The following is a 25,258-nucleotide window of genomic DNA, read 5'->3' as shown; positions in this document are numbered from 1 at the left end:
GGTCTTTACTCCATGAGCCACAGTTATAACGTGGACATCCAATTTCCAATTAAAGTTTCCTTGAAGCAAAGCAATTGAATGCATAAATCTTTTAGATTTTTATGCCCCTCCCTATCATCTTTAAAAGTTATTTGCTCCTCAACAAGACAGTAATTTTTTTAAGTTTAACAATACTTAGCTTTTCACAGACATTTTTTTTTGCATTCAAATTTCACTGCTATGTGAAATATCTTTAACTAATTTTGCTACTATAATTTAACTGCTATAAACAGGTTTGAGAATAAACCACCAATCCTCAGTGGGCAAACCATTCAATTGGTGGGAGCAGGTGTAAATTGGCATCCTCTCTCTGTCTGCAAACTATGAAAATGCAGCTGACAAGGGCATTAGTCAGCATCATCTGGGATAGGGATGGGTAGCTTTGGTCAATTTGGCACAGAGAGCGAAGGTGTAGGTTGAATTAAGATACTTCTACTGTACGTGGGCTATTACTAGGATAAACAATGTGCTGGGTGGGGTTGTGCATACGCCTCTGGAGGAAGCCAGGAAAGCTTTGTGGCATTTCAGCTAAGCCCTGAAGAATGACTTCCAGCTTATCAAGCAAAGAAGGGGTGGAAAACGAATTCTAGGCAGAGGAAAAGGACTTTCAAAGGCACAGAAACACTGAAAGAACTAGGACACTGCAGAAACTGAAAGGAGTGGGTGGTGCTGTATCAGCAGTCGATAAGGCGATGCCTGGATGAGTCTGTGATCAGAGTACGAATCCTGGATCACTATTAATAATGAGGAGGGCAGTCTCTAAGAGGTAGGTAGAGACATCTCAGCAAGGTTCAAATCATTCTCTTTAATCCCATCGACAGCTATTTTTATCAGGCCTTTCTCCCTAGTCCCCCTAACCCTCAGACCCTCCACTCACCCTGAACCACCTCAAAGGTAGTTTAAAGAACACACTGGATTGGATTTATGGACACTGACCGGAAGACTAGTTAGGAGGCTGAAACAGATGCAGGAGACACTGAAGAACTGAGAGACAGGCATTTTTAAGACAGAACCACAAATATGAGTGGTTGATTCAATAAAAGAAAGGGATTAGTCCTGACTATCAATATCTTTTTCAGTAGCTAACTCACTCACACTCTCCCTACCATAATAGGACACTCTCAATCCCACAGGCAACAGAGCAAATCTAACTGTGATTACGTGACCCTCCTTCATCAACTACCCTAATTCGCAGACAGCAGTTCAAGCAGAAATCCTTCAGCAAGGCAAAGGTCCTGGCGACCCCTCTGACCTATTTCCCTCCATTCCACAGCCTCCTGCACCACCACTGTGTCCTCCAGCTTCCCAAACCCATTAAGCTTTTTCATATGCGAAACCTCTGGCCAGTGCAAGGCCCTTCTTCTGCCTGGTTGATGTCCAGAGAATTTTCAACTCAGCTTCTCTTGGAAGCTTCCTCTAATTCTAATGATTACCCACTCCAAAGCAAAGTTGGGGCCTCTGGCAGGATGCAAAAGTTCTATTTCTTGATCTGGGTGAGACTACAGAGGTATTTTCTGTGTAATTATTCATTAAGACATATATTCCTGTTTCATGTACTTACTGTAGATGTGGCATATTTCACAACAACAACCCAAAAAAAAAAAAAGAGAGAGAGAGGGAAAATGTTTCATCAGTCTCCAAAGAAAAAATCATAATCAGTCATAATCATCATTTGTTGTAGACTATTGTTCTGAATATAATCATTCTCCCAGAAAATTTATATCTCTGACACTAGTTTGGCTTCTTAACTGAGGCTGACGCTGGCATATGAGCACTTGCCTTCTCTATGGGGAAAGCCTGCAGGCAGGTCACTGTGTAAGAAAATTGGCCCTTGTTTAATCGGAATGCTGACAATATCAGAAATCAGAACCAATGTGCAAACCGCCCTTGCCCAGCTGGATATGAGACGCTGTATACATCACATGGGGAAGCGGGGTCTACCACCAGGGCAAAGATAGAATGGAGCAGCCAGAGAGAAGCAGGCAACTTCCCAAGAGGTGATCTACCTTCCATTACACTACTACATCAAGGCATTTTTAATTAGGGTGAGCATATTCTTGAAGAACCTCGATTCAATAGGCTGCTTGGCTATTTTCTCAAGCAAATTTCTTCCTGCAATTAATTTTTCACCTGTGGGATAATGCATAATTCACTTTCTTATATCCTGTCTTCAGGTATTTTAATGTATTTTACTCTGGTTTCATTTACATAATAATTGATTTTATTTATAACACATTATAAGCACACAGATTCACTTTATATTATCAAAAGGGGTGGAATAAGACTTATTCCTTAGAAAAGCTTTATAAGATTTAGCAGATGTATGATCACAAAGAAAAAGGGCAGCAGGTACCCTAAATCTATAACTAACAAACAGCAGGTTGGAATCTTCTTAAAGTTCAGTGAAAAACATACAAATCATTATCTTATCTTTTTTTTTTTTTTACATGGGCAGGCACCGGAAATCAAACCCAGGTCCTCGGGCTTGGCGGGCAAGCATTCTTACCTGCTGAGCCACCATGGCCCACCCCATACAAATCATTAGACTGCAAGCCTTAAAAGGTCCATTTCACTTGTATGTAAAATTATAGCATCATTTGGGCACATAGCAGGCATGCACAAAACAAGGACTAAATGTTCAATTTTAAGAAGCAGGAAAGGACTAAGATCCCACGGTAATGCAAAATTAACGCTCATAAGAGGGAAACCTGTGTATGTAAACGAGGGTATATGGAATTCTGTACTTTCTGCATGTCTCTTCTGCAAACCTACAATTTCCTTCAAAAAAAAAAAAGAAAAAGAAAAAGAAAGGACTAGGAAAATGAAGAAATAACACTGCAGTCTGTGGTAGTTTGATTCGTGTATCCCAGCAAAACACACCTTCTTAATCTTAATCTGCTGTTTTCAAAGTATAAATTGGGCGGGCTACGGTGGCTCAGCAGGCAAGGATGCTTGCCTGCCATGCCAGAGGACCCGGGTTCGATTCCCGGTGCCTGCCCATGTAAAAAAAAAAAAGTATAAATCATGTGTGAACATGACTCTATATTATATTACTGGAGTCCTTTATAAGTAGAAGATATTCAGAGTCAGTTGAGAAGACCACACAGGAAGAAGCCAGAAATCAGTGGAAACCAAAAGAACAGATACAGGGACAGAGAAATCGCCATATGATGGGAGACAGAAACGCAAGTCAAGAACCCGAAGTGTTGTGGCAAGCCAGTGCCTAAACACTACGCTTCGGGGAGAAATCACTGCCTTCCCAACACCTTCATTTTGGACTTCAAGTCTCTGAAACCATAAGCCAATAAATTCTTGTTATTTAAGCCAACCCACTGCGTGGTATTTCTCATAGCAGCTTGGCAAACTATGACATAACCTAAACATTATAGTACAATAAGAAGGAAAGCATCTGCCAAACCTTATTCATTTTCACATGTGGACAAAGGAGGCAATTTAGTTCAGTGGAAAGTAGAAAAGAGGAGGATATAGCAAATTTAATTCCTGTTTCTCCCACTCATCACTTGTGAGTCTTAGATAAGATACTTTGCATCTCTGAGCTATTTTCTAATAGTTCACCTATAAAGTTACTTTAATTACATAAGACCATGTATATAAGTTATACTTAAATAGAAGATAACTTATTAATTTAGTTAAGCAGGGTCTTTGGAGCCAGACTCCCTTGATTAGAATCATGCATCTGCCTCTTATTACTGGAAGTTTGACTTCAGGCAAGTTACTGAATCTCTTTTTACCTACTTGTATATAAAATGGGGAAATAATAGAGCCTACCTCAGGTTCTTCTACGATTCTTTTAAGGACTGAAAGCACTAAATAGAACTCAATAAATGTTATTTATCATAATCTTTATAGAAAAAAATTTCCAATCCCTGCTACCATTTCGGTCCACAGCCTATAAAAATAATGATCAATGCTTTCTGTCAGCACAAACAAAATACGAGGCATTTATTGTGCTAATGCATGAGCTATTAGTTCAAATTTTAAATCTGCATCATATAATGAAGGACATCTTATGAAAAATTTTAAATAGTTATTTTAAAGAACAAAGTGGCACCATGTTAATTTTCCATAGGCAACGCCAGAGGACATGGAGAATGGGTGAAGGTGGTTTTGTTACTGGTAATGTACTCTTTTAAATTATGAAGACTATTGCCCACCTGATAAAGCCTTAGAAAAATCTGCCACTAGTTCTTCAAACCTAGAAGAGCAAAGAATGAAACTTGAAGAAAATGGAAATCATGCCCTAGTTGGGAGAGAAAAATGACTGGGATCCACAAAGCTCAGATATGGAATATAAAATACTGCATCACTTTCCTTGGGATGCCTTCACACACAGAGAGGGAGCTGAGGCTCCATCACATAATAACTGTCCCTCATCACAACCTTTAGGTGTTTCCTGGGGAGAAGGAAGGATAATATGGATATGCCAAGAGACCTCTGGACATACTAGCCTAAATCATAAGTCTAAGCAATTGATGAGTGAATGTGTGTTGTGTAGGAGTGTGAGTGTGAGTGTGTGTGTGTGTGTGTGTGTTAGAAGGAGTACCCTAATCATTACTTACCTTGGTGGGGATCCGTGTGGTTACAAGGAAGGCTCGGCATGATGTAAGCACCTGTAACACACAAAAAAAATACCAAAAAGTAAGAAAGGTGGGCTTTGGTGTTACCTATGGGACTTTAAAGATACTGAGGACAGGTAGCTCCCTGAAGAGCCCAGGCTTGGTTCCTGTCAGGAAAGAATAGGTGAACCGGGATAGCTTCTTGGCCCTATAGAATAAGTTTTACTCTAAAAGTCACTGCATCGAGGTCCATATTGAGCAAATCACCTGTGAAATCAAGATGAGCTGTCATTCTACAGCCCAAAGGACCAACATTTTACTTTAGTTGAGTAAGCAAGACAGGTTTCTGTGATATTAAAATACATACATCTTATATATAGTCATGAGCTCTACTATATCAACCACAGACTTAATGAAAAGGCCAAGTATTCATTTGCTCTTTCCAAATTACAATTGCCACCCACAATTGCCCTCCTGCTTTCCATTCTCTGCCACTGATAACATTTACATAATGCAGAGGCAGCAAAAATTGCCTATACTTCCAAGAGATTGTCCTCAAACTTTGCTTCTCAGTGGCAGAAGCGCTCTCAGCATGGGAAAGAACCATTTATGGAAGTTATGTTTTTGATATTTGGCTGAGAACATATACATTTGATATTTGGCTGAGAACCCATGGGGTTCCCACACACCAATAGGTCCCCTACGCTCAGCTGGAGCCCTGGTGAACATAAAGCGGCTGGAGATAATTTGAACTCCTAGTTCAAACCTAGGGCAGGAATCCCATATCCATGGCTCTCAAGGGATGGCTGTGTCACCTACAACTTGGTGGCCAGGGAAGGCCTGGTGAACTTCTGCAACAAAGAAAGAAGGTTCAATGCCTCTCAGGTCCTGGTTGGAGGACTCCCTTCTCATGGAATCCATGTCTACTAAATCATATATATGCAATCAACTAAGCAGGCTGCATTTGAAGAAAACCTTAGAAGCCACAAACAAGGACATGGAGGCCCCAACTTGATAAAGGACTTGACCAAGGTGGTACAGCCTCACCCACTCATCCCAGAGTGTGAGTTGCTCACGCACAGAAGGCGGATGGGGGATAGGCATGTGGCCTGCTTCGTGGGGCTCTCTATCTTTCAACCCCAAAGAGAAATGGCATTTTCTATAATATCCTTCTCTGAACCATCATAGGTAACCACTGTTGGAAATAGCTCAATTTAGGAGTATTTATGATGAAGGGAAATAACCTGGCTTTGGCTGGAAAGTCTGATAATGGGTAGAGTGGGGAGGGGGGTGGGAAAAGGCCCAGCTCCTTTTAAAACATTTCATCCACATGCCTTCAATCATGGTTATTCACAGGATCAGTTTTTATCTAATTTCAGACTCCCTACTTGACTTTAGAGCTGACATGCTCTAAAAGTCTGTTCAAAGTAACTTCTAAAAAGGAAATGTTCTCATATAGATCACAGTGGAGAACACATAACTGATTATACGGGGAACTATCAATTGCATACTCAGGATGGGCCATACAGTGTATGGGAATAAGTCGTTTAAAAAAATGAAAATCAAAAAGTTACTTCTAAAAGTATAGGCGACAGAAGATATCTGTATCTGAATATTCTACATGCTGTGAACCAAAAGACAACTCTTTTTCCCTAAGGAATAAGCTGTCTTCCTTATTAAGGCCTGGTGCAGGGTGGAGAAACAACATGAAAGAAAAAGAAGAGGGATGGACTGGGCTGTAAGAGGGACAGCCAGATGAGTGAGTGGAGGTTAAGTGTAGTCCAAGAGTAGCCAGACTTCTGGCATAATTTGCAGGCCCCACATTAAAAAACAATAATAAATTTCAAGATGGTGACAACAGAGCATTAAACCAACAGCAGGGCCCTTCTGAACAGGATGCCTTGTGTGACTGCACAGGCTGCACACCCATGAAGCCAGCCCCGAGGATTTATCACGCATGCCCTAGGTGCCATGAATGGGCTAACAACCTTGCATTTATTTTAATCCTCACGGCATGTGCTATATTACGATAGCCCCCATTTTACAGGTAAGTAAACTGAGACTCACGGATATAACTCACCCCTGGTCACATAATCACCAAAGGCAGAAACAGTATTTCAAAGCCGGAGTTCTCAATTACTAGGCTACGTTTACATGTTACTCTCCAACCCCTCCTCCTTGTACTCCACCCCATGGCAGGCCACCTAGGGCGGAAGTAGGAAGGATGGCTCAGGATGGCCCATGACTGGGGAAGGGCCCACAAGCTCCCCAGCTACGGGAGTGTCTTCCCTAACACTCCAATAGTTGCTTTATTATTTAAAAGATTCTCTTTTAAAATCCAAGTGTGCCCCCGGAGGGTTCAGCTCATCAGTCATCCCCATTTATCAATCCCTGAGACAGCAGTTCTCACAGAATTAAGGGTTCCGATGCCTTTTAGAAAAAAAAGCCAAAGGTAATTTTGTGGCATAGACATACAAGTTCAGGAGAGCGCAGCAGTCAGAAGCAGCATGACAGCAATAAAGAAGAATTTAGAAAGTGAGATAAAAGGGCCCCAGAGATAGGTTTGGTCTGTACTGCCATTTCCTTAGGTCCAGGGAGCAGGTTACCAAGATTGAATTTAAAGATCAGGATTTGTTTCTCTGAGCTACACCCATGCATCACGGCATGTCTTGACTCTCTGGTTCAGTTCAGCTCCAGAATGTGACTCCTTTTCAAACACTATCCCCCACCCCCCACCCCAAGGGAACAGGAACATAAAAGGGGGGGAGGGGGGGGGCTGACAGCCATGATCACAAGCATAGCTTTAGGGAGACAGACCCTATTCTCTTCATTTCTCCCTCTTTCCTATTTTTTAAGCGAACACACACATTTCTTGTCTTCCAGAACACTCTTTATGGCCAACATTTAATCTTTCCAAGTAAGTCCACAAAACCCTGCAGAGAGGTAAAATAATAGCCAAATTCTAAACTCACATGCAAGAAATGACCCAATATCATTTGGTCAAGACCCAAAACCCTCTTAGTTAATAACCTGAGAAGATCAGAGAAACTCATCATCTCACAGCTAGTTAGTGGCAGACCTGCAACTAGACGCTAGGTCTCCTCCCTCCCAGCCTACTAATTTTTCATTCCATCCTCAGATTAGTATTGTTAGGTTCAAAGCCAAATCCTCCAGACAGTAATTTACAGCCTTTTCAGTATTCAGAAAAACATGTGCAGCTATGTGAACATTTTTCAAAGGAAAATCGGCCCCACAGTACCCCGGTTCATTTGACAACCACAGTCGTAGTAATAACATAGAAGAACAGCCAATACCTGCTGGTATGCTGTTCTAATAGGTTTGCCTGTGTTACCCTGTTTAACCCTCAAAGCAAACCCCAGAGGTAGGCACTATTGTTGTCCCCGTTTTAAAGTGAAGAAACAGAGACAATGGGAGATTACATAATTCACCCAGGCCACCCACAAGTAGGTAGAGTTGGGATCGAACCCAGATGGTCAAGCTCCAAAGTCTGTGTTTTTAATTACCTATACCAGCCCTCAAATGTCCCCTTTCTAAGAATCAGAACTTTTTCAAAACTTAGTAAAACAGACAAGCCATTCAACTGCAAAGTCAGAGAGAAGCAGAGATAAAAGGCTCATCTGTAGGATACAGAATGTTTGGGCATTATATCTTTTACGAGAGTGGAGGAGCCCCTCTTTATCTGTCTCTCTCTGATCATCTCAAAGTTTCTATCGCTCACCAACTGTGTGCCTCTATGTGTTTCTGTCTTATATTTTTCTACATGATTATGTGTATTTCCCAGGATCTCTGCCCCTGCCCTCACCTCCCCTCAAACCTTTTCCTCTGCTGCTGCTGCCCCCATCACCACCCCTCTCTCTGGCTCTCTTACTTTCTCTGGTACCCTCTCCTGCCTTCACTCTACCCTTCCATCCCCCAACCTCTGCTAATGGCTAATCATTTGAGAGCTTACATTTTATTTATGTAATCACAGAAGAAATACTACATTCTGGAAGGACTATTTTATTTGTAACTTAGTCACAGAGGATCGTGAACAAAACATGAACTAAAAACAATGAGACACCTTGTGACATTGTTGTATTATTATTATTCAATGAGTACATGGGTAATTAAGTGATTACAAGGTCCCCTGTGTGAATCCAGTTAATAAGTCTTAAAAACAAATTTCAAAACATGCACCAAAATAACTAATATGTGGCAGCAATCCCTAGCATAAGGAACAGGTTGGCCTTCCCTACAAGAAAGCAAAAAAAGCAAGAAAGACCTGGAACATTCATATGGATTCATCTTTTGAGTAAATGTCAATCTCTTGACCATATGCAGATATGTAAGATTCTAATGGTCATTCTGACTTTACCTTGACAACAAGGAGAACTCAGAAGCTGGGATTCTGTGTGCCAACTTCCTTCTTTAAAAATACTTTAAAGACAGTATTTACTAATCATTTCCTTAGGAAATAGGTCACTGGCCAAAATAATTTGTTTTAAAAGAGACACACCCATGAGAGATTCCAGACTTGAAGGAAGCACAGAAAAGCCACCAGGGCTTTGTGTTAGTTCCCCTCTTCATGTGCCTCCTTTTCAGATGTGCCAGAGGCACAGCGACTGTTTCTTAAAAGTTTGTGCAGAGATAGGGCAGAATGGGTGAAATCATCCAAAGATGACTTAGCCTAGCATCTTCCAGAGTACAGCATTATTCTAAAGCAAGAATGAAACTATAAATTCGACAGTTTCAAGAAGATTTGTACTTTGTCGCTCCATCCACTCAAGTTGAACCAAAAAAATGGGACCATGTTTATCTGGGAATCCCAATGAACTCAGTCTCCCAAGTTTCCTATTTGGCTTCACAACTACCCTAGGATTTGGGACCTTTGAGATTCTATGGTGTACACAAACAGCTCCTAGCAGAATGAAACACACACACACTCACTCACAGGAAACTCTCTGATTTATCAAAGTATTTTCCACTAATGAGCACCTCGTTGGTATGAGGTATATCAAATATCTTCCTTGTAGGAAGACCAACTCTTCCAGTTTTGCTTGTGTTTTTCCAGCTTTGGCAATAAAAATACCACACCCAGGGTAAATCAGACAGTTGGTCACCATACTTAACTATTTGGGAGACTTAATGGCTCTGCCACTTTCTAGATGCTAAGTTAGCTAACCTAAGCTTTCTCTGCCTGTTTGCTCATTTGCAAAACAACTAAAACAAACAGACCTTTTCAGGTCTGTTACAGTTATGATGATTAAGGAAGATGCAGATGGAAGCCCTAGCCCAGCACCTAGCATGTAGTTGGTCTTTGCTAAATACCAGCTCTGTGTCATTATAAATTAAGTATTTATAATGCATTTAAAATGTAGCTTCCCCCAAAAAAGTAAAAAAAATAAAGTAGCTTCCCAAAGTAAGAGAAGTGGTCACTCATATTAGATTTTTAAATAATTTCTGTCATCAGAATAAAACAAACAACAACAAACTCACAAAGATTCTGAGAAATCTCTTGGGCTAAAATTTTCTGCTCAATTTATATTTTTGACCCTGAAGAGAATTATCTTGCAGAGTTTTTTTGTTTTTGTTTTTGCTTTAAAGGGGAGGGGATGCATCAAAGGGAGTATATGTCCTTACCAAGGAACCTTAACTGCAAAGGGTAAACTAAAACTTCCCTCCCACCTCCCTGGGGAAGGCCCATTCTTCCACCACTGCCTTAGCAGGCAAAACACATTTTCAAACTCGGTAATGAATTTCCTCTCCCCTTCATTGAAATGCAAGCAGCAGCCTGGTTCCCTGTGAGGCTGACTAATTCAACTTTTAACTTCAAAATTTCACTTGGAAACATTTATAAAAACCCTCATACCGCTAAGATTCACGGCTTAGCAGAGAAACCTAAATTTTCTTACAGAGACAATATATATAACGAGGCCAGCTATGGAACACCCTCATTGCATGCTAATTTAAAACCTACATAAATACCTGTTTTGCCGTCTTAAATAACTCCGTTGCCTAAAGCCTACCACTACAGAGGCAATCCATAAATTCATGCCCACAAAATTCACACTCTATCGGGCAGATTACCAGGAGTGACTTTCCTTTAAAATTGGGTTCTACGTGCCAAACATGCAACAGCCTTAGGGCCCTGAAGCACTTTCTCATTTGCAAGCAAACTAAATGATGAATGCCATTTAATACTTTTCCCCTCTTCCAAACTCCCAGCTCCAAGTACATTACAGACAAGGCCTCATTAATCCAAGCCACACTCTTAGGAGGGGGAGAGACTCAGGTGGCAAAGGCCATTATCACCAGTGCGAGAGTTATGAGTGACAGACGCTAAGGGGCTCATGCAAGGCCACTCAGAAAGTTGAGGCGGGGGAGGGTGTCTCTCCTGGCTCTGAGCCTCATAACATCCTGCTGTCCATGGCTCTGATGCCTGGTATCCTCTCTGGCCAATGCAAGAGGACACTTCACCCAAAAGGACAACACAAAAATGCATCACTTCTGGCCCCAGATTCCTTTAAAAATTGGATCACCATATTTCACAGGCGGCTGTGACTATCCCACTGTAATTAATGGGTGCGCTGTGACAAGGCAGCAAATTCTAGGCCATGGCCAAATCCAGCCCCCATGCCTACTTTTAAAAAGTTTTACTGGGACATATTTGCATACGTATTGTCTCTGCTATTTTCATTCTACAACAACAAAGTCGAGCAGGTGTGGCAGAGATTTTATGGTTCGCAAAGCTGAAATATTTACTATTTGGCTGTACGAAAAAATGCGCTGACCCCTGATGTAGCGGTTTAGAGAATGAACTCTGGGATCAGTAGCCTGGATTTGATCCCAGTTCAATTCACTATTTAAATCTGTGTGATTTTGGACAAGTTACTTAACCTTCTCTGTGCCTCAGTTTCCTCCTCATTAAAATGGGAGAAATGGCAGTACTTACTTCATGATGTTACTATTACATAAAGTGCTAAGAAGAGTACCTGTGCCTAAAAGTGCTATACAGTGCTTGCTATATTAGAAATTATTATATAATTATAAAATGTATATAACAGTACATTGTAGTTATAACATATAAATTTCATACAATTAAGATATTTCAGATTTTAGGTTTGACCTCAAATTTGCCAAGTGTCCAAACAATGAAGGAACAAGTTACAGTCTCTGTGGACCTTACTTTACCCAAACTTAAAATAAGGGGATTAAGGTCTCTACCCCCTTCCTCTACTCTCATTTCATGACACAGGTCCACTGTGAAGGCGTCCCCCAACCCCAGGATCCACTATTCTTTGGTTTGTTGGGACTTCTAGGAAATGGCAAGTGCCAAGAAAATACCTGCTGGGAGGGCCAAGAAAATACCTGCTGGGAGGAATTAATCTCCTTTTGGTTCCCATCTCCCTGGAATAACAGATGCTTCCTCAATAGGAGGACAAGGATGCCACACCAGAGTTCAGTTTTCTATTTAGATCTATTTGCACTCAAACACTGTGCAAATGCATTTCTTTTTACGTGGTTATTTCTGCAGTTGTACAGAAATGGAATGTTTACACACACTTATCAGACCCAATCACTTCATTCTTCTGCAGTACCATTATTGCAAGTTGTAAAGCATTATCTAACAGGAAAGAAACATCAGCTTATCTATTGTTTTCCCTGCTGAAGAACATGTGGCTTCTTCAAAACAACATCAACTCTTCATGTCACTACACAGGAGATCCTCTTTTTAAGGCACCAGCAGATACAAAACTCTAGGATTTGCCACATTGATTGTATCATAATAATGCATTTTTAAAGGCATTGTGATGGTGCATCATTTTTTAACTGACAGAACTTTAGGAGCTACACTTAGATATAAATGGACCCTCTTTAAATGGTAGGATGACCGTAATTTGTAGAATGGGGCACCTCAGGCCAGGAATCAGGATGGCCCATGAAGCTCTCATGGTGAAGCACTGGCTAAGCAGTGAGCAGAAGGTCCAGTGATTTGCATGCAGCGGATGTGTTAATGGACCTTCCTTACTCATCATTCTCCTATTTATGTTTTAAATGAACTAATAAACAATAGTGTCGTGGTAGCCCAGAGAGTACAGAAATCCTACCATATAACTGTAGACTGCAAAAGTCATAACAACTCAACTTACTAGCAACACTTCTGCTTTCCCAGCATTGGGCCAGCCAGCCTCTTTTTGAACATGTCTGTAAGCAAGTCACTAGAACCCAGTTGTAGCTAAAAATCCCAGAACTAATAGATGGGTATTTCCAATCCCTTTATTTCACAGATGAGGAAATCAACCAGGAAGGGTTAAATGATCCACCTGTCTTCATTACAGCTCTTTCTTGGTATTAAGCAAGAGAATTTAAAGCAAAAATAACTTTATTTAAAGGAAGTGGGGTAGCAGCTCTCATAATCAAAGGACAACTAGAGCTCAAAAGGGGGGCAGAAACCAAAGCAACGCTACAGATTCGGGAAACAGGAGCTAGTGGGGAGACCCTTCAGGAGACTCCCTGAGATAACAGGCACAAAATACCCAGAACAAGGTCCAGCTCATAAAGGAGTCCAATCAACGCATGACCTTGGACAATTATGATGACGATGATAGCTAACAACTAGCTAAATGGAAGAGTTGGACCTAGAAGTAAGTTTCACTTGTCTTTTACTGGAATTCTATTCTTGTGTTCCCGCCCCACTCTAAACCATATTTTAAGCACAAATATCACTTCCTTCCCTTTTGTCATATTAGCATCTTCATCAAATAAAAAAATAATACCCCTCTTTCCTCTTTGCAGAGGAAGATTATGAAACATTCTCCTGCTTTGCAAAGTGTGATTGGCACAGGATTAGGGTGGAGGTGCACTGACTTAGACTTCATACAGTTATATAAATACAGAGATAAAAATACCCTTCATTGAATTTAGAGATAAGAAATAAGGAGAGAAGGCGAGAAGCTGTAAAATTTGGGGTGATTACATCAAGCCATCCAGGTATGCACATAATTTATTGCAGTTTTTCAAACTAGGGTTGCAACCCATTGGTAGGTAGTTAAATCAATGCAATAGAGTTTAATGAGCATATGTATGTATGCATCTGAATATAACAGACGAAACTAGACCGGGAAAGAAAATCAAATGCCTTGCAGACAGAAAATAGAAGCACTTTCATGAAACTTTTGTTTCAGTGAAATCAGTGTTGTATATAGCACACACGCATGCAGTCTTGGGTGTATGCTGGGGTGTATGTGTGGGTACTTCTCAAAATCATATAATATGTATTTCTTATTCTGGGTACAAGTTTCAAAAGTTTGAAAAGCACTTTCTTGATAAATACTGCTCGTAGCAGCATATCACCTGTGAACAAGAGCCATCATGAGGCTGTAGATGAAGTTAAGGCAGTGTGGTAGGATGGCAAAAAGATGAGCTCTGGAATCTAACAAACCTCAGGACACAACCTTGCTTTGCTAGAGGCAAACCAGCAAAAGTAAAGTAAAAACCAGATTACTTTAAATCCCCAGGCCCTAGTTTTTGCACCCCTAAGTTTAAGATAACAGACCTCCTTGATTAAGAGCTACCAAATGACTAAGTCTATAGTAGATACTAGCATAAAAGGAGTCATTATACTTATAGACCATATCTCTAAAAGTGATCCATAGGGATAAATATTGAGACCAGGAGAGACCTGTGCAAAATTGCTGGTTGGAGACAAAGTCAAGCCCAGAAACCCGGTCTCCTGGTCTCAGCTTTGTTCGGATATATCATTTCCAGGATGTAATTTGAATCAGTGTAAGGAGCAGGAAGATCATTTCCATGGTAACTATATAGCTCATCTAAAACTTAGAAGATAATTTCCATTTCTATGTTCTGGTGTCATGAGACATGTTAGGTATACAAACTATGAACCCAGACTAGTTTGAATTCATGTGTCAACTCCTCCAATTTTCAACTACTTAACTCCTCTGTATCTCATTTTTCTTACCTATAAAATGGATATGACAACCTTCTCCATAGGACAGTTGTGAAAATTAAATGGGATAATATGTAAAAAGCCTAGCACTGAACCTGGACACTCAACTTCATTCATAGATGGTGCTAATAATCTGGCTCAAAATCCATTTTTCTATGCCCCACTCCACCCCACTTCTGCCACCAGGGGATAGTACGGCATCTGTCCACTTCAGGACAGTAGACTCTGGAGGCAAACTGGAGTTGAACTACTCCAGCTTCAATGCACCACACACAAGCTTGGGTAAATCTGGAAAAGGCCTCTTTGTGCCCTGACTTTCCTCACCTGTAAAATAAGGGTTCATAATACATACCTCATCAGGGCTTGTTATGAAGATTAAATAAGATAATACACATAAGGTGTTCAGAACTGTGTTTGGCAATTATAAGTGTTCAGTAAATGTCAGCAGCAACAGCATCCATCCTAGAAGATTTGATGACCAAGTGGTCTTCTCATTCTTTGGCCTTCCCATCTCCACTCCTTCCTACTCTGAACCTTATTATCTATTGCTTGAGACTGCACCACCTCTGGAATTTTTAATTCCGCCATCCCACTCACTCTCTGACTACAACCTTCTAATTTCTTCCCAAAATGTGACCCATGGGCCTAAGGTGCTGGCTTTGCCTGAGAGCATGTTAAAAATGCAGAATTCTGAGGTCCCACCCCAGACCTACTAACTCAGAACCTGCATTGTAACAAGATTCCCAGATGATTCATGAACAGTACAGGAAACACTGTATCTAGATCTCCTCCTACTCAGCTACCTCCACCAGCTGTTACTTGCCACCTTGATACTCCCAGGTCACTGATCATTCTACATCCTCCCTCTTCAACCCAAGCCTACCTTCATCCCACTGAAATAGTTTCTTTGTTGTCATACCCTCAGTCTGCATGCTCCTTATACTTTCATGACACCCACAGAGAAAAACTTCAACTCTGGATGAGCCCACCTGATGCCTGTTGCGTGTACACAGTGGTAGCTGCCAATCACAGCTGGAAAAACTGATCCAACCCAGCAGGTGATTTCACTTCCTTCATCTGGGAGATGACTTTGCCTCCTACTTCTCAAAGAAAACAGAAATGATCAGAATGGAATCCCCTAAGATCCCATTTCAAATCTCTACACTTGCCTGCACCTGAAACTGCATCCTTCCTCTCATCTTCCTCTCCTACTAAAGTGCTGGAGGTAAATGTCCACCCCTTCACCAGGGCTTTAGATTATATCTCATCCAGTCTGACAGGAGCCTTAAGCTACCAAACATGCCATTTCTTCCATATCCAAATATCTAACCATGTAGAGAGATTTAAATTTAGAACTATAACCCTGGATGTTACACACCTCTTGTAGCTCCCATATAAATTCTTCCACAATTTGAGCCCAACTTCTCAACAGAGGTATCTATACTTCATGTCTTTATTTTTCTGCCTCAAATTTTCTCCACTACCATTCAAAATTGGCTTCTGCCCCCACAACTCCACTGAAATTGCTCCTGCTGAAATCCCAATCACCGTTACTTTTCAGCCTTTTCTAACTAGGTTTCTCCTCAGCATTGGGCTCAGCTGAATTTATCACAGTCCCTCGTGCCTGAAATTCTCTGGTCCACTGGTTTCCATCTGCCCTCCCTGGTTACTCCTAGTTGTAAGTCCATCCCTTCCTCTCTGCTCCCTTTCGTTTTCCCCCATGACTTCAATTAATTCCAGATGATTCCTATGGTGGTTTGGAGATATATGTACCCCAGAAAAACATGTTCTTAAACTTAACCCAATCCTGTGGTGTGTGAACCATTGTAAGTAGCACCTTTTGATAAAGTTACTTCAGTTAAGGTGTGACCCAACCCAATCAGTATGGGTCTTAGACCTATTACTGGAGAATTTTATAAGAATTTTATAAGTCAAAGGTCAGTGGAGCCCAGAACAGAAGGGAGAGGCCAGGTGAGGCTGCCATGTACATTGCCATGCATCAGAGTGCCATGTACATCACCATGTGTCAGAGGAGTGCAGGACTAAGGATCACCAGCAGCCAACCCCAAAAGGCCACAATCTTGAGGGAGAAGGCATCACCTTGCTGGTGCATTAATTTGGACTTTTTTCATGGGCTGCAAACCATGAGACCCTAAATCCAATATGGTACATGATTGACTAGTGAATTATCTAGGTAATATGCTACCCAGTAAAGTAAAAAAGTGTTTATAGAAGAACTACAACTTGAGCAAAGAACTGATTCCAGGATTTTCTAAGTATTATTCTGAAGATTAGCAAATTAAGTACAGGGTTTTTTCTAAACAGAGGGAAAAATGATCTTTCAGCTAAGTAGTGCTTTCTTTAATAATTTAAAATGCACATTGAAAAATAATTATATAAAGCCAGAGATTTTACTTAATTCTGAAAAACAACTTTGAGAAGGAGGGAGACGAAGATTTCTTTTTTCTTTTTACCTTTTCTTCGTTCTTCTAGAATAGCACCAACTCAGAACTTTCTGGGATGTTGGAAATGTCTTAATCTGTGCTGTCCAAAATAAGAGCCACTAGGCCATATGGCTACTGAACCCATGAAATGTGACTACTGCAACTGAGAAACCAAATTTATTTTATTGAATTTTAATTAATTTAAAATAGCTACTTGTGGCTAGTGGCTACCATATTGTACTATATCATTCTTAAAAAAAAAAATCAGTAAAAATTTGTGACTATACATTACTCTTTTTGCTCTTCAAATTTAAATATAAAATAAGGATAAGCACAAAATAAATTCGTAAAATCTGAAAATATATCCTTATTTTTTTATTATGTCCTAGAATTACCTTCTAATTCCCTTATTTCTACATATAGTCTTTGAATAGCAATAGTAGCTATTTCTAATAGTTTTTAAACACATTTTCTCAAATTTTTGCATGCAATTCTACTATCTTATAGGCCATCATTCTATCAATGACATTCAAAATGAGATCTCCTCCTCTGATGCATATTCAATGTTAACATTTTAAATGTCACAAATTTTTTTTTGATAGAAGATTCTTATTATAGTTAACTACCCTCCTTCTCTACATTCAAAGCACTTAGTTGCATCATTTGTCCTATTTTTCCTCCCATGATCACAGTGAATGAAAGGGCTGGTGAGTATCATTTTTTAGTTGAGGAAATCAAGGCACAGAAAGCTTAGTCACAGTCCATTTCACAGATTTCAGTGTGAATCTACAGCTTAGCAGGAAAAAAAAGAGGAGGAATTAGGGATATATGTTTTTTTTTTAAAAAAAAAGAGTCGAAAAATAACAACAACAACAATCCTGAGGGCAAATTCCTGATTGCCAAATTCCAGCAGGCTAAGAACAGGTCTCAGAAGCACCAGCTGTAAGAACAGAGTGGGTGGCAGTGTTAGCCCTTTGGGCTCCCTGTGTCTCAGCAATGCCCCCAAGGGGTCAGGCTCCACAACTGGAAGGTGAAAAGGTTACAGGGGTTAGGTTGGAGCTTGACTAGTGAGATGCCCATGAGTGTATAAGGGGGTTCATTTATTCACCAGCAGATCCGACCAGACTCAAAGGACAGGGCCACATTCCTGAACAATACCCACACCTGACAGCCAGAGGATGCGCTTCCACACACCTCTCCTTGCTTTTGAAACACTTGGGCTAACCCTAGTTACATCCCTGAATTCCAGGACCCAAGAGATTAACAGGGCAATTCAGTGAGTTCAAAGTTGACCTTGGAGGCCCTTCAGTTAAAATCCTTCTTTAGTTTAAGAATGAGGAAACTGAGTAACAGAAACACTGTGACGCTTGCAGCAAAAGGACATGTTTTCATTCATTTTACAAGCAAGCAAGCAAGCAAGCCGGCTTGTTCTCAAATCGCTTATCACTGATAATATAGTGCTTGAGGTCTCATGTGCAACTATGCTTACTTTTTACAGTAATGTGTTCCAAGAAACTATAATATTAGAGGCTCAATGTGTGTCTATATATGTGCGTATACAAATAGGAAGATAATTAAATTGCCAATTATGTCCCTGAACATTAGGAAATCACACTGAAACCAAACAATGTCATAAAAGCAAAGAGACAAGAAATATTAAAAAAAATAAAACAAATTTTAAATTTTCAAAAGTATGTGTTAGTTGCTAGGACATAAGCATAAATATATGCAAACATTATACATGAGGCCACAAGTACTATAGAATTTATAAGAAATACACAAAACTAGAGCTATATCTTAAATCTAAACCAAAATGAAAATATATTGGCTGTTTAATCTTAAAAAAATCCTTTTTTGCTTCTTAGAATTTAGAAGCGTTTCTTAAGTTTGACTTATTAGCTAGATCTGTTAAAATACAGTCTAGGTAAGTCTGAACTGACAGGTGCTGATTCACCCCGTAAGTTTCACTTTAGTGAACGAACATTCAAACTTACTGCCCCCACATTAGAGATAACACAAAATGCTATATAAAGGAAGGAGGTTTTATAGAGGTTTCACCATGACAATGAAGATGCTGGTGGCAAGGGCTTGTTGAGAGAAGCTAAAGGAGAATAAGGTAAAACTCAGCTCTGCTGTGGGTAACCTGCCAGAGAAGACTGTGGAGCTCTATTACAGTATTTGGCTTATTTTACAGGTCTCTATCAGAAAAATACACATTTCTTCCTTAAGTAAATTTTTTAATTCCCCAAATTATTAGTTTTAAAGGCAGTTTCAAGGTAGGGATCTGAAAATTCCCAAAACTGATCCTGAAAGATTTTTTGGCTGAGACACGGCCCGGGGGAGGGGAGTGCCACCATCTGCATAATACATTTTACAATACAGGGGGTAGTTCAAAATTCTATCATTACACTTAAAACATCCTTCTGATTGCCTGAGAAACCTTTACATCAGGAGCATTTTAATTCTTGCAGAGATATTCAGGGAAGGAAAGCACCCAAAGGAGATGTGCCAGTCTAAAGCGGAGATGTATAGAAATCAAAATGGGCATGTGGAGAAGCAGGCCCTGGGTGGGAAACGCACCTTCCATGCTGTCCTGCTTTTTCCTGGCAATGTTAGGTGAGCTCACCACAAAGTATGCAAATTAGCATTTACATGGATCTAAAGGTGAAGACAGAGAACTAAAGACCCGAGAGGAATAGCGGTGACGGACAAAACGGAAGATTGCACAGACATATCATGTGAATTCTGCAAGTCAGATGATTTCTGCAGATGTAACTGTTAAGCCAATTGCTTCTCAAGACAGACATGCCTGCCCCAGCTCCACTGCTTGCGGGCTGTGTGCTCTTCAACAAATTACCTGATCTCCTTACGCCCCACCTCCTCAGCTGTAAATGCACATAATAACAGTATCTACCTCTTATGAGTGCTGTGACGATTAAGGGAGAGGATGTGTATAAAGCTTTCTAGCACAGAGCCTATCCAACAATGACTCAATAAATATTATTTGCCTAATGTTAATAAAAGTAGTAGTTCAAACAATAATAGTTGGTCTCTGAAAGGCAGTGCTGTATAATTCTGAAATTTCCTTAACATATCAATAAATCATCAAAAATTGGAAATAAAATTTCCTCCAGGCATAATTTGGTTTCAGAGTTCTCTAAAGATTACACAAGGACCAACTCTGAACAGGATCCATTCATTCAAATCATCCCTCCACATTCACTAGTGGTATTTTCAAATGTAAAACGTTAAACAGAACTTTCTTTTCCTATTTTACTAAAAATCAACCTGCTTTATCCCTAGTATGCAAGGTTGGCTCAAAATAAGAAAATCAATTATTTTAATATACCACATAAACAGAATGAAGGGGGAAAAAACGCATGGTCACCATGATTGCTTTCCAGGAACCTACAACCTCCAGATGGTTCCTAGGCCAGATAAGTCCTGAAATTCATTGGGGCCAGTCTCTCCCAAAACATCAACCAGCTCCATCCCCCTATTCCATATTATCAATAGACGATTTCCAATATGAAAAGGTTAAAATGGGCATAGCCCAAATACCCCTAAAGATTGGGAGAAGGATCAAAGGAGAAGGAACAGTTATAACAGAGAGGATAGGATTTAACAAATAAGTTTGACTGCTGAATCATTATATTGATATTTCTTTTAGTCTCCAGTGTCTTGGAGCAGCTAGAAGGCAAAACCTAAAATTGTGCAACCGTAACCCATATCAAACTCTGAAATCTGTTCTATATGTACTTTACAATGTACTTTGAAATTTATTGTCTTTTTGTATATATGTTACATTTCACAATAAAAAAGAAATGTTTAAAAAAAAATACATGGTCAACTCAATTGATACAGAAAACACATCTGAAAAACACAGCACTCTTTCTTGATTAAAGCACTCAGAACACGAAGGAAAAGTCCTCAATATGATAAAGAGTATATATGAAACATCCACAGGTAATATCTCATTTAATGGTGAAAGGCTAAAAACTTTCCTTTTAAGATCAGGAACAAGGATGCCCATTGCCATCACTGTTATTCAACATAATACTGGAGGTTCTTGCCAGAGCAATTAAGGAAGAAAAAAAAAAAAGGCCTCCAAATTGGAATGGAAGAAGTAAAACTTTACCTATTTGCACATAATATGATCCTATACACAGAAAATTCTGAAAAATCCACAGTAATGCCACAAGAGCTAATATGAATTCAGCAAAGTGGTAGGGTACAAGATCAACACCCAAAAATTGGCAGTGTTTCTATACTTCAGCAATGAGCTATCAGAATAAGAAATCAAGAAAAAAAGTCCACTCATGATAGTATCGAAAGAATCAAATATCTAGGAATAAATCTAACCAAGAATGTTAAGGACTTGTACACAGAAAACTGCAAAGCATTGCTAAAAGAAATTTTAAATACCTAAATAAACAGAAGGGTATTTCATGTTCGTGGATTGCAAGACAAAATATTTTAAGATACCAATACTACACAAGGCAATTTATAGATTCAATGCAATCCCAATAAAAATTTCAACAACCTTCTTTGCAGAAATGGAAAAGCCATTCATCAAACTTATATGGAAGGATAAAGGACCCAAAATAGCTAATGCCATCTTGAAAAAGAAGAATGAAGTTGGAAGACTCACACTTTCCAACCTTAAAACTTATTACAAAGCCATGTAATCAAACCAGTATGTTACTGGATACAGGACAGACATGTAGAATAATAAAATGGAATTGAAACCTCAAAAATCAACCCTCACAGTTATGGCCAACTGATTCTTGACAAGGTGTCAAGGACCACTTCATTGGGAAAGAATAGTCTCTTCAACAAATGCACCCAAAGTGCAAGCAACAAATAAGAAAATAGATAAATGGGACCTCCTCAAAATTAAAACCTTTGTTCCTCAAAGCACTTTAGCATGCAAGTAAAATGACAACCACATAACGGGAGAAAATATTTGGAAACCACATATTTGATAAAGGATTAATATCTAAACTACATAAAGAAATCCTTCAACTTAACAACAAAAAGACAAACAACACAATTTAAAAATGGGCAAAAAATTTCAACAGATACTCTCTCCAAGGAAGATATACAAATGGTCTGAAAACACATGAAAAGATACTCAACATTATTAGGCATCAGGGAAATGCAAAAACCACAATGAGATACCATTGCACACCCATTAGAAGAGTTGCTATTTTTAAAAAAAAAACAAACAGAAAATAACAAGTGTTAGTTTAAAGAGGATGTGGAGAAATAGGAACTCTAAATTAAACCATGGACTTTGGTTAATAGTAAAATTATAAAAATGTGCTATCATCAGTTGTAAGAAATGTTCCACACCAATGTAAGGTGGCAGTGGTGGGGAGGTATGGGAATCCTTTATTTTATGCATGATTGTTCTGTAAACCCACAACTTCTCTAACAAAGCAAAAAATAATAATCTGCTATATTTTTGGAATGTTCAAGGGCTAGTTAGAACATTCACACCTCTGACATTTTCACAAAACTTGCCAGTTTGTAACTATGCCCAGAAACCAGACTCACCCCAGGACCTTGAAACACACCTACCATCCACAAAAGAAGTGGACATTCAGGTCTCCTATCAGCCTCATAGTCAAGGACGCCATGGCTGCTCAGATCTTCCCTAATGCAAGGGCTGTGCCCCCACCTGGCAGGTTTACATACACAGTCCAGGCCCTTGGTGGAGACAGATAAGGGGAAGTCTACAATTCTTAGTCAGCAGAGGAACCCAGAAAACCAGGGAAACCCAAGCATATTTCTAGCCACAGACACTGGCCTCACATTCTGGACTTGCTCAGATAAATACCAAGGCATATCCTTTAAGAATGTTTTCTCTCAACACCCCAGTTCACAATAGTTCTTTTCTGAACCGGCAAAGAAAGAAGAAAAGTGGGGGGATCATTTCGAAATCTGCTACAGGAACTGTGAGGCACTTTACTAGATCTCAAATTGAACTCTGTGGGGAAGGTACCATTATCTGCACTTCATAGAGAAAACCCAGACTCAGAGAGTTTTGTGGGGGTTTTTTTTTTTTTATTTTTTTTTACATGGGCAGGCACCGGGAACCGAACCCGGGTCTCCGGCGTGGCAGGCAAGAACTCTGCCTGCTGAGCCATCGTGGCCCACCCTCAATGAGTTTTAATTTACCCTGCCTCAATGATACTGATGGGGGTTAGAATCTGAACCACATCGATCAGGTTCCAAATCCCTGTTCCACACAGCACTCCACGCACTCAGCCTCTCACTAAGGCCTCTCATCAACACCCCAAACCAGCTACTGGACTTGTATTGTTGGTTACCTTATTTACTCATTCTTCTCATAAAATTCTTCTCATGTATCAAGCAATAATTTCTCTGCACGTTGAGGAGCTTGTCTGTCAAGCTTCACTTAGCACAGTGTGAGGGAGAAAGGAAGCAGTCGCCTGATGGGCCTCTTCCCTTCTCAAAACCAGAAGACACCAAGCCTGTACTGACTCCTTTTGACTACAACACACACAGGTATCACTAACATCAAGCTTTCAAATACAAACTGGCGGCGGGCCCTGGGAGGACGACGTGCTGAGGCACCCGGGCTTAGAAGACCATGAAAGCGGTGGGCTCAGGTGGCAGCCACCGTACACAGGTGTCCTCACCTCGTCTCCTTCAGCGCGAGCCACCGGCTCCACACAAATCTCTGAGTAATGAAGAAAACTTGAAACTATCTGGGAACTGCAACGACCCAAATGGCCATGGGCACAATTACAAAGTCGTGGTGACAGTACATGGAGAGACTGATCCTGTTGCAGGGATGGGTCTGAACCTGACGGACCTCAAAAAATTGATGGAACAGGCGATTATGAAACCCCTTGATCACAAGAATTTGAATCTGGATGTGCCATATTTCACTGATGTCGTGAGCACGACAGAAACTGGCTGTACATATCTGGGAGAACCTTCAGAAATTTCTTCCTGTGGGAGTTCTTTATAAAGTAAAAGTATATGCAACTGACAATAATACTGTAGTCTATAAAGGAAAATAGATCTTAGGGTTAGCATTGTAGAAAGATCTAATTTCTTCCTATATTTGAAAAAGATCTTTATCCCCTTAGAGTATGAAGGAGCCATCACAAAATTGCTGCAGCTCCACATTGTCTTCTGAAGTGCCTGGTTATTGTAACACCTGTGTTAAATTTAAATCTATTTTTAAACCAAATTTGTAATATATCCTCAAAATCATTCAGAGAATCTTTTATTTATAGAATAAAAATGACTTCATTTTCAGTAAAATGTTTTGGTATAGAATTATCTGAAAACCAAGAAGATATATTTTTGTTACTGTTTACTCTGTTTTCTCATAATAGATACCCATTTTTTTCTTGTTATAAACAAATGATAAAAATGTTTATAAGATTCACAATAGGTGACTCTTATAAAAAATAAAATACAGGTGGTCACAAAGTCTGGAAAGATACACAATATATATTTTTTAAGAGTGAACTCCCTTGATTACTTCTCAGGTATGCTAAAGGTGCAAGTTTATTCACTGAAAATTAGAGACACAAATCATCTAAGACAATGCATTGTAGATGCACATCTAAGGATTAATGGAAATATTGCTTTATCGCACATTGCTCATTGCAATTTTGTACAACTTATTGAAGTTTGATTGTTAGCGAGGAAAAATACAATGAAAATAGCATATATTATCAGTAAACTATTTATTATATATTTGGTCTGTTTCCTGATTTTATGGCCATCTGAACAATTTTAATTCAGAAGACTGAAGAATAACCACTCATTTTAAACCCTGTTAAAATAGTCAACATGGAAATGATATATTATTCTATGTAAGGGTTCTCCTATATATATATACTTTTTCCTAATTGATCCCATTAAACTTACTGGCATAAGTTGAACTATTTAAAAAAAAAACCTCCTTCTACTCAAAACAAGCTAATCCATAATTAAAAGATGCACTAGCCTATCATCTTTAGCACTTCTGATTAAGACAAGGATTATTAGCTCAGATCAAGAACACAAGTGACACTCCACTGGGGGGAAGGAATAAGCATTATTTTAAAATACATCCTGATTGCTCTATTCTTGAACTTTAATGACTGAGAAGTACCTTTGTCTTGGGTCATCAAAAAGGCATATCATGGCTATGAATTCTGAACAAACAAATGAATTATTCCTAGTTGAGAACTCTTGGGGGA

General features: G+C 39.6%; 1 protein-coding gene across 4 annotated transcripts in view; it reads right to left on the bottom strand.

Moving 5' to 3' along the window:
• Positions 1–25,258, bottom strand: part of CARMIL1 (capping protein regulator and myosin 1 linker 1) — a 338,321-nt gene that overhangs the window by 199,464 nt on the left and 113,599 nt on the right. For all 4 annotated transcript variants that reach the window (XM_077143786.1, XM_077143787.1, XM_077143789.1 and 1 more), the window contains exon 3: positions 4,620–4,670. In XM_077143786.1, coding sequence (XP_076999901.1) covers positions 4,620–4,670 — 51 coding nt within the window. The remainder of the gene's footprint in view (positions 1–4,619; positions 4,671–25,258) is intronic.

Source organism: Tamandua tetradactyla, chromosome 25 (genome assembly GCF_023851605.1).
Source record: "Tamandua tetradactyla isolate mTamTet1 chromosome 25, mTamTet1.pri, whole genome shotgun sequence".
NCBI lineage: Eukaryota > Metazoa > Chordata > Mammalia > Pilosa > Myrmecophagidae > Tamandua > Tamandua tetradactyla.
Note: the sequence above shows the minus strand (reverse complement) of the source record. Positions and strands in the feature narration are given on the sequence as shown.